Source organism: Centruroides vittatus, unplaced genomic scaffold (assembly GCF_030686945.1).
Source record: "Centruroides vittatus isolate TY-2023 unplaced genomic scaffold, ASM3068694v2 scaffold_1015, whole genome shotgun sequence".
Classification (NCBI taxonomy): domain Eukaryota; kingdom Metazoa; phylum Arthropoda; class Arachnida; order Scorpiones; family Buthidae; genus Centruroides; species Centruroides vittatus.
Window position 1 is genome coordinate 2163369 of NW_027122666.1, and position 18189 is coordinate 2181557.

At 27.3% G+C, this 18189-nt stretch overlaps 1 protein-coding gene across 4 annotated transcripts in view; it reads left to right on the top strand.

The window, feature by feature from the left end:
- Hmgcl (hydroxymethylglutaryl-CoA lyase) overlaps nucleotides 1–18189 on the top strand; it is a 43895-nt gene that overhangs the window by 13447 nt on the left and 12259 nt on the right. For 3 of the 4 annotated variants that reach the window (XM_067283925.1, XM_067283924.1, XM_067283926.1), the window contains 6 exons: nucleotides 11184–11255; nucleotides 11353–11460; nucleotides 11603–11698; nucleotides 11783–11841; nucleotides 11915–12004; nucleotides 12091–12154. In XM_067283925.1, coding sequence (XP_067140026.1) covers nucleotides 11184–11255; nucleotides 11353–11460; nucleotides 11603–11698; nucleotides 11783–11841; nucleotides 11915–12004; nucleotides 12091–12154 — 489 coding nt within the window. Of the gene's footprint in view, nucleotides 1–801; nucleotides 1023–11183; nucleotides 11256–11352; nucleotides 11461–11602; nucleotides 11699–11782; nucleotides 11842–11914; nucleotides 12005–12090; nucleotides 12155–18189 lie in introns of those variants that run through there. The other variant, XM_067283927.1, reaches the window with a different exon arrangement.

The following is an 18189-nucleotide window of genomic DNA, read 5'->3' on the forward strand; positions in this document are numbered from 1 at the left end:
ATGAATAGTTATGGTGCTCATTTTGCCAGATCTTGCATTACTGTGCTTGTCAAATTCTTTTAATCATCAGTTTCATACTCTACATCTGTAAATGAAATAAAATTTTTGTACTTCATTTCTTAACTTCCAAAATTTGTTAGAAAATGTACGTACATAATATGCATATTACAGCAGTACCAAATTTTATTCTAGGGGCTGAATTTGAAGTAAAACGTTCCCTAAAACGAAAACTGAATACTCAGGAGAGTATGTATATCAAATTTGGTTTAAATTTTTCCATAGTTTTTTCTACAGAGTACTTTCTACAATAGAACTTTCTAATTTCTAATTACAATCTATTCTAATTACTCTATTTTAAATACAATCACCCTGTATATTAGATCAGTTTGATTAATCAAGTTATTAAAACTAATCTAATTTATTGTTTATTTTTAGTGAAAAATTGATTCAGAAAGTAGTAAGATTTAATATGATGTATTTAACACATTTTAAATTAGTTAAAATAAGTTATCTTAATTTAACTAATTTATAGGTTTTAATTTTTTTGTTAATAGCTCTATATGCTACTAACATTCTTACATTTGTAAATAAAGAAAATATACTGATCAATTCAAAATAATTCAACTAATTTACATAAAAATGAAATTAAAAAAAATTAAAAGTTATAGGAATTGCAATTATATTTTTAACCTAATTATTAATGAACATATCAGTATTGTGATTAATAATGTTTTTGTTTATAATATTTTTTTGAAAGGCTATCTTAGTTTGGTATGTGTGTCATTATTTCAACATTACTTTCAAATAGCAAAACAGCACTCTGAAAACGTCCTAGTTACATAATTTTAATAGCTTCTTTCCTATTAGAAATCATGCATCAATAGAAAAGAAAAAATTTTTATTGTCATTATAAAAAGTTATTTTAAAAACTCATAAAGAGAGTAAAAGGAAAATTGAACAAATAAACTAGGAGGAAATTTTAATTTCTTCCAGGAATGAATGGCTTTTGGAGTAGTTGTATGGTAAGCTTGAATTTTAAATTATCCAAGTTTAGTTTTAACAAGTAGTAATTATTTTTTCTTTTTTTGGAACTAAAAAAGCACACACACCATAAACATATACTTTATACAGAACATAGTTAATATAAAAGAAGCTTTAGAATTATTTTAAATGAAAACAGTTCTAAAGTTTCTTTGTATTTTCTAGTTTATAGGCATTTTTGATATTAAATATATGACATTTTATGAAAATTGTGGTTTATTTATTCTAATAAATTTTATTTCATAGAAAAATGAATGCAAAATTTAGTTACTAATTCTCATTTGTATGTGCAAGGCTTGCATAACTCTATAGAAATGAAATAATAGAATATTCAAATAAAACTAAAGATAAAGGAAATTTTAAGAGCTGTTTATGTTCCTTTGTTTTCAATTACTGTACATTTTGCCTTATAAGATGCACTGTTGGATTGGATGCAACACATTTTTTATGTCTAATTTTTGGAGGAGAAACTATTCTTTCCAGTGTAAGATGCATAAAGATTTTTGATACATTTTTGGTACAAAGAAAGTGCATCTTGTAAGGTGAAAAATGTTCCCAATTTTGACTAATACATTCTAATCATTGCAGCAAACAGAATTCTGAACTTAAAATATAACATACTAATTAGTATTTCAGATATAATAGATTTGTTTGTATCAATAATTTCACTTTTTATAGTAAAGTATATTGATATTGAGAATTTTTTTTTTTTGCATTAATACTTTTACATTTCTATTATATCTGATATGATAAATATTCAATTACTTAACTCTCATTTTTCTTTGTTAACAATTACATAATATATGTCAAACACATGTTTTACATACATAAGAAATAATATCCCAAAACTGTAATTGTTTTACTAAAATCTGTATTTTTATATATTACATATTGTAATCAACATTATCATTACATCATATACTATATCACATCATATTAGATTGTCAATTAAGCAATAATTTATTAACTGAAGAAAAAAATGTGATAATTTTTCTAGACTTTTTTAAAGGACTAATTGCATGCAAATTTGATGTCAAATTAACACATTTTTATCTATATAATTAACCTAAAAGAATATTTGATTAGTCATGTTTTTTTATCAATATTTATTACATTTAAAATTAAATATTTATTAATAAGAAATGATAATCAAAGTAACTCAACCAATTTTCATAGCAATGAAATTTAAAAATCAATGAATTAAAGTTATAGGAATTCAGTTACATTTTTAACCTAATTATTAATGAACACATTAGTTTACAGTTAAATAAATTAATTACAATAATGCCAATAAATATTTTATTTTAATATTTTTACTGATATATAAATGCAGATAATAAGGGAATATTTCTCTCATTTTTAATATTCCATTATTATTTGCATTTATATATCAGTAAAGCAAACATTTATGTAAAATTATATTAATTTTTATTCCAATATTCTTTAAGTCTACAAATAAAAACTTTTTGTTTCCTTCAGAAATGAAACAAGCTGTTTCTTAATGATTTCAACTTGCTGAATTCAAAATTGGTTATTAAAAAAAAAAAAAAAAAAAAACAGAATTAGCTCAAGTCTGCAAGGTACATCAACGTTTAATAAATTGCATAACATACATCTGAATACGTACACATAATGTAATTTTCATTTGAGTTGAAACACAAACTGTCAGAACACTTATTGATACATATAAACTAAACAAACAGTGAAAGTATAAAATACCCAGGACATCACTCGCATGCATGACACTTATTTACAAACTTCTTGTATGAATTTGCAAGTGTTTCATACGTAATGTTCCAGCAGTAGACTGCTAACATTGACGGACTCTATTTCTTTGGTATCAATTTTCCTTACAAGCAATCTCTTGGTGAAAACACTTCCCATGTTTATCACTGACATACCCACAGTTTTCAGGGAAAAAGTCAATGTGAGGATGCAAAAAGTGCAATTGTGCATTTTCAATGACATGTTGCATCCCATCTTTTCATAACATGACCGCATGTTGTTTTTAATTTCTTGTTTATAATTAGAAGCTTTATGCTTTCCAAGAAAATTGTTTACCACTATCTTGAATGGATTCCAACCTTCTTTTTCAGCACCTATTAGTATGCTGTCAAAGTGCATATTTTTGAGAAGCTTGGAAATCTATGGACCTACGAATATCCCCTCTAACTTTTGCCTCACTAATGTTTTGAAATGTCTCTCTAGAAAACTAAATTCTGGGCCATATCAATCCATAGTTTTGACAAAGTTTTTTGTAAGTCCTAATTTTATATGCAACGATGGTAGTATGATTGAACTGCATTCTACTAACAGTTCAGAAATAACATTTTTTGATCTAGATTCGAGGGATTTCCTTCGTGGTCAGTCTCTCCTTTTGAAATGTGCTACTCGATCTCTGCTATCTCTCTCACAGAGAAAACAACAGTACTTCATATATCCCAGCTGAAGTCCAAGTAATAATGCTATAACTTTGAAATCACAACACACCTTTCATTTATGTTCTTGACAATTTACTTTTGCAAGAAGTTGCTTCATGCTTTCTACAATTCTTTCATGTACTTTGTGTGCCAATAGGAATAGAAAGCTTTTGTTACACAACAGTAACAAAACAGCTTTAAGGCTCACTGGTTAAAGTTTACCTAGGAAACCCCAATGGCCACGCTTCCAGTAATCTTGGCGGCAGGTGATATTAGAAATTCATTGTAGGTGACACAATTTTTAAGTAACACTATTGTATGTAAATTTCTTGTTTTTCATGACAGTAAGACTCCTGCATGTGTTTATTTGACCAGTTAAACATTTTTGAAGAAAAAGTGCTACTTTCTGTTATTTTTAATAGTAAATAGGTAAGTTTCTACTCCCTCTAGTTTTAATGGTGCAACGTGCAGCAAATTCAATAATTTTATCATATTCATATTTGTTGTCAGAAGTATTTCTTTTTTTTTTTTTTTTTTTGTGAGATAATGGATACCACAGACATTAATTTGGAAAATTTTTGGATTAATTGTACCTCTGGACAATTCTTTCGATTAATGTATTCTGGTTTCGATGATTTGGCAATAGATAAGAAAATACCTAGTGATGTGAAATTTGCAATATTCTTGAATTTGCAACATGTAGAAGATGTATGCAACAAATGTGGAAAACGTCGTAAATTAATGTATAGAGCAGATAAAAACTCTGTATCGATGCAATGTAATGTTTGCAAGACAAATTATTCAGCATTCCAAGGAACCTTTAAAGGGAAATGTGGTCGTTTGTTGTGGGAGAGTATTTTGTCATTTATCTGGCACCTATTGCATTTAGAGTGTTCGCTAACTATTGCTGCTGGAGCTTCAGGAATCTCCAAAAAAAACAGCAGTTGATTGGTCAAACTTTTTACGTTTTGTTATGATGGTTTCTATTAATAACCTATGTACTTTTAAGATTGGCGGGATAAATAAAGTTGTGGAAATAGATGAAACAGCAATTGCAAAGAGAAAATATGAGAAAGGTAGAAAATTGAAGGGGACGAGGTGGGTTGTAGGAGGTGTATGCAGAGAAGATGATACCTGTTTTATATGCCAAGTAAACAATAGAAATGAACATACTCTGAATTGGGTGATTTCAAAGTTTGTTAATTCAGGCAGCACAGTGATTACAGATGAGTGGAAAGGTTACAACAGTATAAATGATTTAGAAGGTTTGGATATAGATCATTTAACTGTAAATCATTCGAAAAATTTCGTGGATCCAAAAACAGGAGCCAACACTCAGAAAATCGAAAGATTGTGGGGGTTTTTAAAAAACAGGAAACATCTTCTGGTACATTATACGGAGGAATTGTCAGAATCCTATCTGTATTCTTTTATGTATAAAAAATATCACAAATGGCAATTGAAATCTGCAGGGAACGTTTTCAAATTTTTATAAAACATTTGAGCTTTATTTATCCCGAGTCTGGAATTGAGCCGAAATGGAAAGAACCGGAGTCTGTTCCAGCTGCTCCACAAAGCAACGAGTGTAAGAAGGTAAAAAAACTAAGGCACATTCGTGTGGTGAAACTACAAAACGTGTAAAAATATCAAGTAAAAAGAGAAAAATCAGCGATAAGGATCATAAATCAAACAAAAGTGAGAAAAAACAAAAAGGAAATGTATGACAGAGCGTCAAACATGTGAGTAAAAGTTTGTTTTATTTCATAGTTAGCTAAACTTGTAAAATAATCTTAAAACATTTATTTTTTAGTAATGTAATAATTATTTTTCAATAAATTCTAAATACTAACTAATTTGCATAAGTTTTTGAACATAGTACGCATGCGTAGTACGATAAACAAAATGGCGACCGGAAGTGTGGCCATTGGGGTTCCCTAGATAAACTAACTGGCTCACTTTGGAGGAATCAATGAAGAGTCTCCATTTTCATTGTAGCTTATATTGAGAGCTGTCATAAGAATGATTTTTTCTTTTCTTTCCATAGACATTCAAGAAAATGTAATTTAAGCTGTATAGGAATACATTTCAAGAACTACAGAAAAATGGCAATTTTTCCAAAAATTTGACATATTTGGTTCGAAATCTTAAAAACTAGAGCCAAGTTAACATTTTTATTGTCGTATTCATATTTGGCACCCTTGAATTAGTAATATTCAGTTACTTTGGTTTTGGAAGCTTTTTGGCTGTTGACCAGTGTAATTGGAATATAAAAGAATTTTTTGATGCTACAGTTGGAGATACTTTTTGTTCAGACGAAGAAGTTACATTTTTACCTTTATTTAATTTTAATTGGTGCTCATTGGGATCATCATTCATAAAATAATTTCTGTAAACTCGTATATAATATCCTATATCAGGAATGGCGAACCTTTTTGAGTCCACGTGCCATAGAGTCCACGTGCCGTAGTCCTCTTAGCTTTAAAGATGTTAATGTGTGCCAATGTCTTAGACTTCAAATAATGATATTTAAAGAAATTAAACGAATACGCTTTAATTCGAATAAATGTAAAAAATCTGATTGAAAAAAAGATGATCAGGTGATAAACAGAAAGGATGGTTGAAAAAGACAGAAATCATACGATACATTACATGCCAGATGATTTCTCTTACGTGCCACAGGTTCGCCATCCCTGTCCTATATCATCTGTTAATTTTTATGGTTTACATGAAGCAATAGCAATAGATATGCAGTCAATAGTAATAAATATTTATTAATTATTGTGATTTAATTTAAAAAATTTTTATAATGTATGTTTTGTTTAGTTTATTATTTTGATATAAAAAAATTGTCATTATTATATATTTATAATCTTTTCTAACTTAATTTCAAAGGTTTACTTTTGAAATCATTAGAATAACTTAATATTATTGAACTTATTGAAATAAGTTTATGGATTCTTGGTCCTTTTTCATGAAGAACAACAATTGCTCTCACATTATTTATTGTTGATTATTTATTCATTTATTGACATTATTATTTATTGATAATAGTCATTTTGTAGAAAAAGCAACTAAGTATTTTGCATTTTTTTTGTAATACTTTGCATAACCTTGAATTAATCAGTCTCCAAATTTCTCCATGGACCACCAAAATTTTCTTATGGACCACCCGTTGGCAACCACTGCTATAAATATAAATGGTGGGATGTGCTAAACTAATAAATAGTTTTGATTCTTAACATTTTAACATGGATAATGAAAGTTTGAATAAGATAAAATTAAAAACAGATAATCCCTTTTAGAAAATTGTTTGTTAATTCATTGAAACATAAGATGATGGAGAAAGCAAGCTGTAAACTAAGGAAAAGAAAGAAAAATGAATAGTTGGAAATGAAGAATTAATTCAAATAAACTAAGTCTAATGATTCTCTTCATTTACCTGAAGTTCAATAGTTTTGTGTTTAACCCTTGTAATATTGAGAGAGGTACATTTGTACTAGTGGCATGTTATCCCATGAACAAAAGGGCAATTGCCTGGGGGCTCCCCCTACTAACAAACCAACCTTTTATAAGAAAATATTTTTCCCCAAAAAATTCCCTGAAGAAAAAATTATGTGAAGGCAACCTATACCTGGGGCCCCCTAATTCAAATTTGCCTGGGCCCCATAAAGTTAAAATATGTGAATGATTTGGTCACTGAATCCAGTTTCATCTCTGTAAATAATCATATTTAGAAGAAACTACTTTACACTTTTAATTAAAATAATTGACCAAAATAGTAGTTGGGATACATATGTAGCCAACCTGGTATTTTCCATGAAAAATCAACTGCATCAGAACAGCACAATTTCAAACCTAGTATGGTTTGTACCATAATGCAACTAAAAGTACAGTTGACACAGTGGAAAAAGAGATAATATAGCATTTGCTGTAAGAACAACAGATGCTCAATTCATATTTTCAGCTACATTGTCAACATTGGATCCAGCATTTGTAGTTCTTTGTAGTTACCTAATGGAATGCCCTTTGGAACAAACTTGGTTTGTTCCAAAGGGCATTAAGTAACTTCTGTTGCACCTGCAGAAGAACTCAGAAAGAGTTAGAAAACATTTGTGCAGAGATTGTTTTTCATTTATACACACCAGAAATTGATTCTGTGGTTGTTGGTACATAAGATATCTACAATTTATATTATAGTACTACTTTCACTAATACTAACTTTGTTTTAAAAATATAGTTAATTATATTTGGGCTATATACATATCCTGATTAGTAATCAATCATGTCTAAATATCTTTGTATTACAAGGGTTAAAAGTTTGTTTGTAAATAGAAATTTCACTGTGAATTACAAATAAAACTTTGTTAAGAAATATTTAATGTTGACTCATCAGTGGCCACATGAATCCCTTCCAAATCAATACTAATAGTTAAAAAATGTAACTATTCAAGGTGTTCATTGCAACAAATTTTCAAGTAGTTGGTATTATCTGAAGGATGTGGTATCATTAACAGCCAAAGAATCCATCGAGGTTATGTGCATAATTTTGAATAATGTATACTGATTTTCTATGATGTTATTACATAAATATTTGAAGTTGTTTTGTATATTATGCTATATAATATGTTATTCAAAGCAGAATTGCTTATGGGTTTATTTTGTTATAAATATTTACTATAAAATTATAGATGTAAAACATATTTTTAAAAATATAATCATTAATTAAATAATAATTTTGTTTATACAAATTCAAATCAAATTTAAAATTTTTATTTTCAAACACATTTGTCACAAAGAACAATCATAACAAAAATATGCAAATAATTGCAATTTTTTTATTAGTATGATTAGTAGTAATACCATAAAATGATTTTTCTTTGGATTTATTTAATACTGTGGTATACCAAATATAATTAATTTGTTTTAAATATTATTTGATGTATACAATTGTATTTCTTTATTATGTTATATCTACAGCATTCATTTTCCTGTTAATCGCAAGTAAGGGGCCATTCAAGAATTACATGTATTGTACAGTTTAAGGGAGGAAGGGGGATTGCAAAAAGTACATCATTCTACATGATGAGGAAGAACCAAGACATTGGGCTGCAATTTGAAAAATTATAGAATTATAAGTTTCCACTATCTGTCTGCTGTTCCATCCATCCTTAATCTTGAGAACAGAGATAGATGAAAGTTGAGACCAAATATGGAAAGCTTAGAGGCAGTAGGCCCTGAATATGATTAAAAATTGCAGCCCAGCATTGTGATGATGTTACAATAAGTAATTGCTTGTTATCTATGTGGATTTTTTTTACCAATGTTAGTGGCATACAAATTTGCTTGTATAAGCCTTTTTAATAGTCATGTGAATAAACTATTAGCAAATATTTGCAGAATTTCTTTAACTAAGTCATCACTTCAATGTCAGGGAATCTATTAACTGTTGTACGGTACACGTAATTAATGGAGAGAGAGAGAGTGCCAGAAGGAAGTCAAAAGTGGTTATAATTAATGGATGGTCTGTAAAATACATACTGTCACAAACAAAACCTTTTTTTACCAGTATTGAACTAAACAAAACTTCCAAACGTTTTCGGCTTTTCACCAAGGCCTGCTTCAGGTACTGAAGCAGACCTTGGACCGTTGAATGAACAGCATTGTTCTAACAGTCCAAGTAGAAAGCCAGTTTAGTTCAGCACCTGAAGCAGGCCTTGGGTGAAGGTCGAAAACATTCGGAAGTTTTGTTTAGTTCAATACTGGTAAAAAAGGTTTTGTTTGTGACAGTTCATTTCTCACTCCAGTATTTCTGATTAGAAGACTGTTATGATACATACTGTCTTGAAATATATGGTTTTTTTTTAATGCATCCTACTGGTACAAAAAAATAATAAGTTTGTGTTGTAATAAAATATAATTGTATTCTGATCACTAGGGGGAACAAAGAAAAAAGTGTCTAGTGGTCTCAGAAAAATAAAATGTATTTCCTACTAACTACTAATAATTTTAAAATTCTTTCAGAGGATATACACAACAGTTTTACAATTTTGCAAATTTATATTTAAAGTTATGATTTATTTTATGATTATTTCTTTTAAACTTATCTTTATTTGAGAATACATTTATGTGATTTTTTGGTAATTGTGTCAGCTTGTACGGACTAAACTAGAACAAAAATATCAGAAATACACATCTATTTGTAGTTAATTTAACAATAAATAAGTTATATCTCGGGAAACAATAGGACTGTTACATCTTAGAAGGAAAAGTCTTACCTATGGAGTTTCCCTGGTATTAACTTCCTTATTACTAACAAGGAAGTTAATACCAAAATATTATAATTTTAATAATTAGAATGAGAAAAGAATGAAAATGAATTATGATGTTTGCTATGTCTGAATATTTTGCTATTTTTTTTCTTCTCATATATTAATACCAAATAATTGATTGGTAGTTTTTATTACTATTAATTATCTTAACAATTTTTATAAGGAAACAGTGATAACAAAACTTTAATAAATTTCTGATACATCTAATTAAGAATGGCATCAGTTATATCATATTTTAGTAAATTTTGAATGATTGCTTCATTTATGTCAAGATGAATTATATGTAGTTTTTTCATTTGACATAAAAATGTTACAGATGGGTAATTGAATTTATAGCAATTGTAACACAAATGAATTATATCAATTTTGAAGTAGGCTGTACTAAATACAGTATACTTCAAAAATATAATTAAATTGTAACATATAAATAAATATACTCATTTTATTGTTAAAAATTTAAGTTTATTTATACAATAGACCTATATTTTATAATTAGTATAATTTTTCTATTATGGTGAGCAATTACTTTCTATTATGATTTATGAAATGTTATGTTATAATTAGTGTCTTGGTGTGATATTAAATAGTTCAAATTATTTTTGGATTTAGGCAGTTTAATTTATGGCTCACTTAATGATGGTTTCTTAGAAATCAATTAGACCCTCAATGCTTTTACAACCTATCTCTGTTGTACTTATAATCTTGGATATTTTCAGCCATAGAATATGTTTATAATGCTCATTACAGTTATTGATTTAAGATTTAATGTTGAAAAATGAATTTATATACAAGATCTTCCAAAAAGAATGCTATTATTTTAAGTTATTGTAATTATGTTAATTATACCCGAGAACATTGTAATATATGTTAAAACATTGGAAAACTGTCCAAGATTCATGTTTGACCATTACAATTTTTCAATGTGCGCCTCATCGCAGCACACATTCAATGATATTCAAATTATTTTCCTACATTCACTACAGCATATCCGTTGTCACTCTTTTCATGGCTGCCACAATTCTATAGCTCCTGCAGATTACTCATGTTGTGCAATGATGATTTATTCTTACTTTGCAAACAGCAGAACACAAATCACCTCTCATTTTCATTTACAGAGCTTCTTAATAGACAAAATGTTTGAATGCAGATGGAGGATGAAACTTGGACAGTTATTTGATCGATTGTTGTACTTCTCAGATAATAATTAACCTAATTACAGTAATTTAAAATGATACATTCATTTTGGGAGAAGCTGTATGTAATTTTTACTGTACTTACAAAATATTTATGAATTTGTAATTTAATTTGATTGTTCAAGTTATTGCTGTTATTTTCTAATTTATTTTTAAAACAATAAATATGTATTATGATTTAACAAATTGAATACTTTTAGATAACGGAAAAATTGCCAGAATTTGTAAAAGTTGTTGAAGTAGGTCCACGGGATGGTTTACAGAACGAAAAAGTATGATGATGTAACTAATTAAAATACACTAAAATGTTCGAAAACTTTTTAATTTTACATTTGTTGTTTTGTTTTTTTTTTTTTTCTTTTACAAAAGGAAATTGTGCCAACTTCTACAAAGGTGGAATTTATCAATAAATTATCGGAAACGGGACTTAAAGCGATAGAAATAACCAGCTTTGTTTCTCCAAAATGGGTTCCTCAAGTAATTAAATGCTTAATAGTTATATCATTAATCTACAATTATGATGATTTTTTACTTTTTAAATTTTATTTAAGACAAAAAGAAATCTTATATACGCAGTTCTGAAAATTTAGATATTTCAATACAGAAACTCTTTATCTAGATGGCAGATCATAAAGAAGTATCTCAGCAGATCACTAGGTATCCAGATATTAGTTATTCTGTTCTTGTACCTAACCTCAAAGGATTCCAAGCTGTGGTAATATTTTAAGTATTTTATACTGTTTATTTTGATTTATAATGATTTAAAGCATTATTATACCTTAAAATAAATTATGCACAGGATCATTCTCAAGTTAAAGAAATAGCTATTTTTGGAGCTGCTTCTGAATCTTTTAGCAAGTAGTTATTATTATTCTCATAGTTAAATATTTAGAGTTTTATATTTACTTAATGTTATGTTTTTATGTTATAGAAAAAACATAAATTGCACAATTGCGGAAAGCTTGCAACGATTCAAGGAAGTTGTAAATGCTGCTATTTCTGCTGGAATAAAAGTCAGAGGGTATATTCATTGTTTTAAGTTTATTAAGTATTCATTAAATTTTTTACATTCATTAATTATATATATATATATTGTATACTTGGCAGATATGTTTCCTGTGTTGTAGGATGTCCCTATGAAGGGACTGTAAGTCCAGCAGCAGTTGCAGATGTAAGTTTTCTTTTAACATTATTTTTAACAAGTTATTTGTAAAAAGATAATTAAAAAAAATTAATTTCATGAAAATTTTAGTTCTAAATACATGCAATATGAATGTATAAATTATTGATTAATTGCATTTAAACCATTATGATTTCTTACTGTTAAGAAATATTGATGAAGATTACATTTTTGAACAGTGACAGATATAATTTAAACTTTTTTTGTGTTTATTTATCTAATAAATACATATATACATGCAATAATTAACTCCAATAATCATTCACTTAACTGTTGTAAAGTGAATGATTATTAGAGTTAAGACATCTAGGCACTAAAAAAATCATACATGATTTTTAATTCCAACATGTCCGGGCTCTAATAATTATAAAGTGGAGGTCTATTATATTTTTGTCTGTTTATTTGAACTTACTTGAACTCTTAAAAACAATATCTATAAATATTAATTTTAAAATATTACCAAACATTTATGTAAAATAGAAGAAATACCAAATATGCTGATACACATGTAATGTACAAAATAAATTTTTAAAAGAGCATCTTCATAATTTGTTCCTTTTCAAAATCTTAGGATAACTCATACAGCAGAGTCAGACTTTCTTATTTTGAAAGCTTTTTATGTAAAATTTCCCTCTTGGAGTGACAATTTTGGCATATTTGGAGCATTTCTTCTATTTTACAGATTTTTTAATTATATTCATTCTTGATTCATACTTGAATTAGTAAAAATTCATATATAGAATGAAACAATTCAACAGAAACAGAATAATACAGTGAATTCTAATAAGTATTTTATTTTATTCAATTATTAATTTGAATAAGGCCATATTATCAATTTTAATCAAAATTTAAACACCACACAATTTTTAACATAATTTTAATAGTGATTAAATCAAAAATTCAAACATAGCAAACTATACATGTACAGTACAAAACAATGATTATTTGGACTACCATCCCTTTAGTGCATATATTTCATTAGCATCTCATAAAATTAGTCAAAAATGTTAAAATTTAAATTAAATGTTAATTTTCAATATAATCTTATAAAGTTCTTGATTAATTTTGAGAATGGGCTTGATGCATGTATGTTGCCAGATTCTTTCCAACAGTGCTGCACTGTATGAAAAAGCAATTGGCAACACCTTCACAACAAAACAATTATGAGGAAAGTTTTATGTAATATCCACATTTCAGTCTAATAGTTAAACATGCCAAAATGAAAGAATAATAATATAAAATATTTTTTCTAAGATTATGCTAGAGCTTAAAGCTAATGATAGTTTTCAAGAAATTACAAATTTATCTAATAATAACATTAACTATTGGAGAAATTGATCAATTAATTGTCTAATTTTCTTGATCATGCCTTGTGTATTTTCTCACCATGTTTATGAGGAGAAGTATTCTTTCAACCCCTCCTACACACAAAGTTTTGTCTCAAAAACTGATTTTACAGTGTATCTGTTTGAAGCTTACTAGTAAAATTTTCTCTTCTCAAACTTAATTTTTGTATTATTGAGAGCAATAGCACCCACTTTGGGAATCACTAATTTAGACTAACATTTATCTCATTTCTGTGATTTCAATAATAATGCTGTCATAAACAGTTATAACTATATTAGCTATGTTTCCTCAATGTCTCAACAGCATATTACAAGACTTGCTGAATATTGTTGCAACATTAGATAATGTAACTTAAAATTTATCATTTATAGTTAGACCAATATAGAAAATAGTAGTTTGGTTTTATTTTCAAAACTGGATCTGTGTGAAAAATCATTTTTCATTTTCAGAAATGGATTCTTTTCTTTGAAGACTACTACTACTCCTTTGAAATATCCTAAAAATAGAAAAATTATAGACAAAATTACAAAAATTAAATAAAAAGATACATATATATGTAAATTAAGGAACTAATAAGGATATAAAATCACAAAGAAACTATACATCAAATAATGTGTATGTAAGGTAAGATTCATCCCTCACTTTATAGATATGTTCTACATAATTTGTTCCTAACAATAGAAGAATTTCAAATTATTAGACTAAAAAAATTTTTTAATACATCAAATAAAAAGTCATTGCATTTTTAGATATTTGAATTTTATGTAACTATTGTATAGATAATTTATTAATTCAATATATATATTTTTTATAACTTAGTAATGCATAGAATATTTTGAAGTTGAATAAATGCACTAATAGCACATGGATATCTTTTATAATGATAATAAATTGAATCTAATAGTGGATTTTATTAAAAGTATAAGATCAAAAATCAAATTTACAAAATGAAAACATTGTGTAGAGCAATGCTTTCCAAAGAGCAGTTCACGATTATACTTGCTATGGAAAAATTTCATTAATAACTACATTTTTAGATAAAACATTTACAACATTGTACCTATAGCATATGAATTTTTGACAATGATAGTAAATAAAAACAAAAAGTAGAAACAAGTAGACTCTTTCTTTGAATTGCTTGATGATCCAACTTTCAAGTTGGGACAATGTAGAAAATTAAAGTTCTAAACAATTTTAAAGAGGTTACAAAATAACCTTAAAGAATTTGATTTTCAAAATTCTGAACTGTATGTTAATAGAATTAAATAGGAATATAGCAAAAAAACTGTTTGGTTTTATCTGCTTCCATTTTCATGAATTTTCCCGTAGAAAGAGCATTAAAGTTTTAATACTGTCTGTTGGTCGTTAAATGTAAAAAACTATTGGTTAAAAATAATAATATCTACTACATTGTAAGACAAAAACCAATAATAATATCCTGATGTTAATATTAATTTTCTGTTGCATTAAAGTATATATTATATATACACTTGAATTTTGACTTTTTATTTTTTTACTATCTACAATTGTCTTTTTTTCCTTTATGGATTTATGATGATTAAAAGTCTGGGAATCACTGGTGTAAAGATTGTTAGGCTACACATGACTGACTGTGGTCTAGTTCTTAAGGGAGTTGTTTGACTATGTGTTCTAAATGTGTTTTTGAGTGTAATGAATTCTTCTGCATTGTATCTCATCCATGATCTTATAGTAAAACTTTCTTTTAATGCTGAAAATTAACTACTTAATGAAAAATAATGGACATTAGAAATTTATATATAAATTAAATATCCACATATTGAGAGATACATAATCACTTACTTTTATTTTGTATTTACTGTTAAACTAACTATAGAAAATTATGTATAAAACACATGAAATAAAGAATTTTGTTTGAAATTACATTAACATTTTATTCATATTCTTCATGCTTTATTATAATGACTGAAGTATTACGTGTAAGAATGTAATATATTTCACTGATCAAAGTAAGTTAAATTTAAAGTTTGGAAAACATATTGATATTGACTTTGATGAAATTCATTAATATAAAATAAAAATTGTTTAGTTACAAGCTAATCATCAAAGCAATATATTTTGTAAAATTTTATTTTAATTCTTACAGACTCTTGGTAGTAAATGACTTAGCTTGGCTCTTTGAGAGTGTATTTTATTGAGTCCATGGTATATATTTATTAAAAAAAAGGTTTAATTTTTATTTACCAAATTAGTGTAACAAAACAGTGTAATTCAAATATTTTCTACCAGTTTAGATTATAAACTTTATTCTAGCCAGTCTAAAACTTTTATACTGTTGATTTAGCATTATGGATAAACACATTGTTTGCTGGAAATTCATCATTATTAGCTGAAAAATTTGTTTCTCCTTAATGTGTCCTGATATAATTAATCTTAATTCACACTTATAAATCAACTCCAGCAATAAATTTAAAGGAAACAAAGATATTTTTATCCTAAGTTGATAGGTTTTTGTCAGTTGAACATTCCAAAATAGAACATATAATAAACAATAGTAGAATAGAACAAAATATAAAATTTTAAATATAACATAATTTTCTAATTTATGTAACAAAATAAAATAATAAATGTAGAAGTGCCCATTAAAGGCTAGTCAAGTTAGGGCTCATACAGAGACTTCCATGTGGTAGATAGTGAGTCTAAGTCCCTGTAATTTATACATGTGGAAGTTCTATTGACTTTATATATTTTTAAGGTCTGTACATGCCTAAGTGTGCTTAGATTATCAGACCAGCTAAGGGTCTTATCCAGTTTAATGATTGTAGCATTTTCCCACTTGACCTGTACTTCCTGTTGGGCAGCATATACCACTAATGTTGTGTTGCAAAGTTTCTTATCAATGGTATATTTGCATTCTTTATGTCTTTGTTTTAGGTTCCATTTTGTAATACCAACATATGCTAGTGCTCTGTTAAACTATGATTAACTCTGTTGGGATTGAATTTCTAGGTTATGATAACTTACTCACTAACTAAACTAACCTAACGTTTAAAAAAATAATAATAAGATTTGGGGGGTCTTGCTCATTTGTCTCATTTAGTTTGTCATTGTGTTTATTTGCTTTTTGTGCTGCTGTCTAGCTGTTAATTAGTATTAAGATTTGTGATTGCATTCAGTTTTATTAATATTAAGTAGATATAAGTCTTCCTACTAACAGCCACTTGGCACTAACTTCTACACTTAGCTATTCATGGTGGCAGTCAATTATTGGTGTTTGCTACACTCTGGTTTTCTTTTAGACCCTTCCGGGGACTACGATGTCAGTGTGCAATTTTTAGGCCTTGCAGCCCAAAAACTGCACGCCAATATCAAACATAGAGGATACTGTAGCCTTATGTATGACATTTAGAGGGATTCTACCTTTCTCTACTGTCTATCTCCTGTCCCTCCTTCTTCCCCTCCCCTTTCCCTTACCCTCTTTTCTGTCTGATAAACACTTCGTGTATGACTGATATCTTTCTTGTATGTATGTTGGGATTGAATAAATCCCCAAGGAATCATTGTGACTATATTGCACCTTGTCATTTCCTTAGATCTTGAAAATGATGGAGTCATGTTCACATTACGGAATTTGGCCACCTGTCTGTACTTTCTTAAATATTAAAATTATTAAAATATTACATCTAGTATATAGTACTAAAAAACTGAGATTGTATTGTATATTTTAGTTGTAAGATATTTTTATTAGATCCTGTTTTTTGTGTGAAATATATTATCAATGTTGATTGTTCTAAAAATTATTAAAAGTCTATTTCATATGTCCTTCATGTATTAAACTAATGATTACATGCTTTTGTTCATTTTTTCTAAAATTATACATTTATTATTTTTATAAAGCAATGAATTAATTTATTATTTAAAAATATATGGAAAATTTGCCAGAAATTTATATGTTGCCAAAATTTAGATTTAATAACTAATAATAATATAAATACATAATCCATTTCTATATTTAAAAATTCAATTCTAAATATATAAAAAGATGGAATTACACACCAAATTTTAGAGAGTTGTACAACCTTTAGATTATTAATTTTCTGAAATAACCAAAAATATTTAAAATTAAAATTATACTTGCTAGTACTTCTAATCAAATGACAACTTCATTTTCAGGCAAAGTAACAGATTTTTGTTCAGTTTGTTTGCTTTGCGTGCATCAGAGGTTAAACTGAACAAAATCTGTCACATTGCCTGATAACAAGGTTTTTATTTCATTAGAAATATTAGCAAATATAATTTTAATTTTATATATTTTGGAAGATGAACACTCAAAGACAGTACTTATATTTTGCATTAAACCTAAAATTATATTTTACTTAGAGAGAAAAAATTATATATACAAAAATATCTCTATTGAACTATTATTTAGCATGTTCTTCTGAAGATAAATTCTTAAGTCTTTTGATCCCATTCATCATTTAAAATTTGATAAATGAGAATAAATATTTTAAGAATATAATATTATTAAAATCACGTTAGGTTCTCAATTTCTTGTTATCAAAAAGAATTCATGAAATTTGTCAGGCCACAAGTACTGCTTATTTTTTTTGGTTCATTCTGAATAATTTTATAATCCCTAAAGGCAATCATAATTTCACACAATTTTTTTTTAGAGTTATTGCTTCATTTTTTTTTTGTCT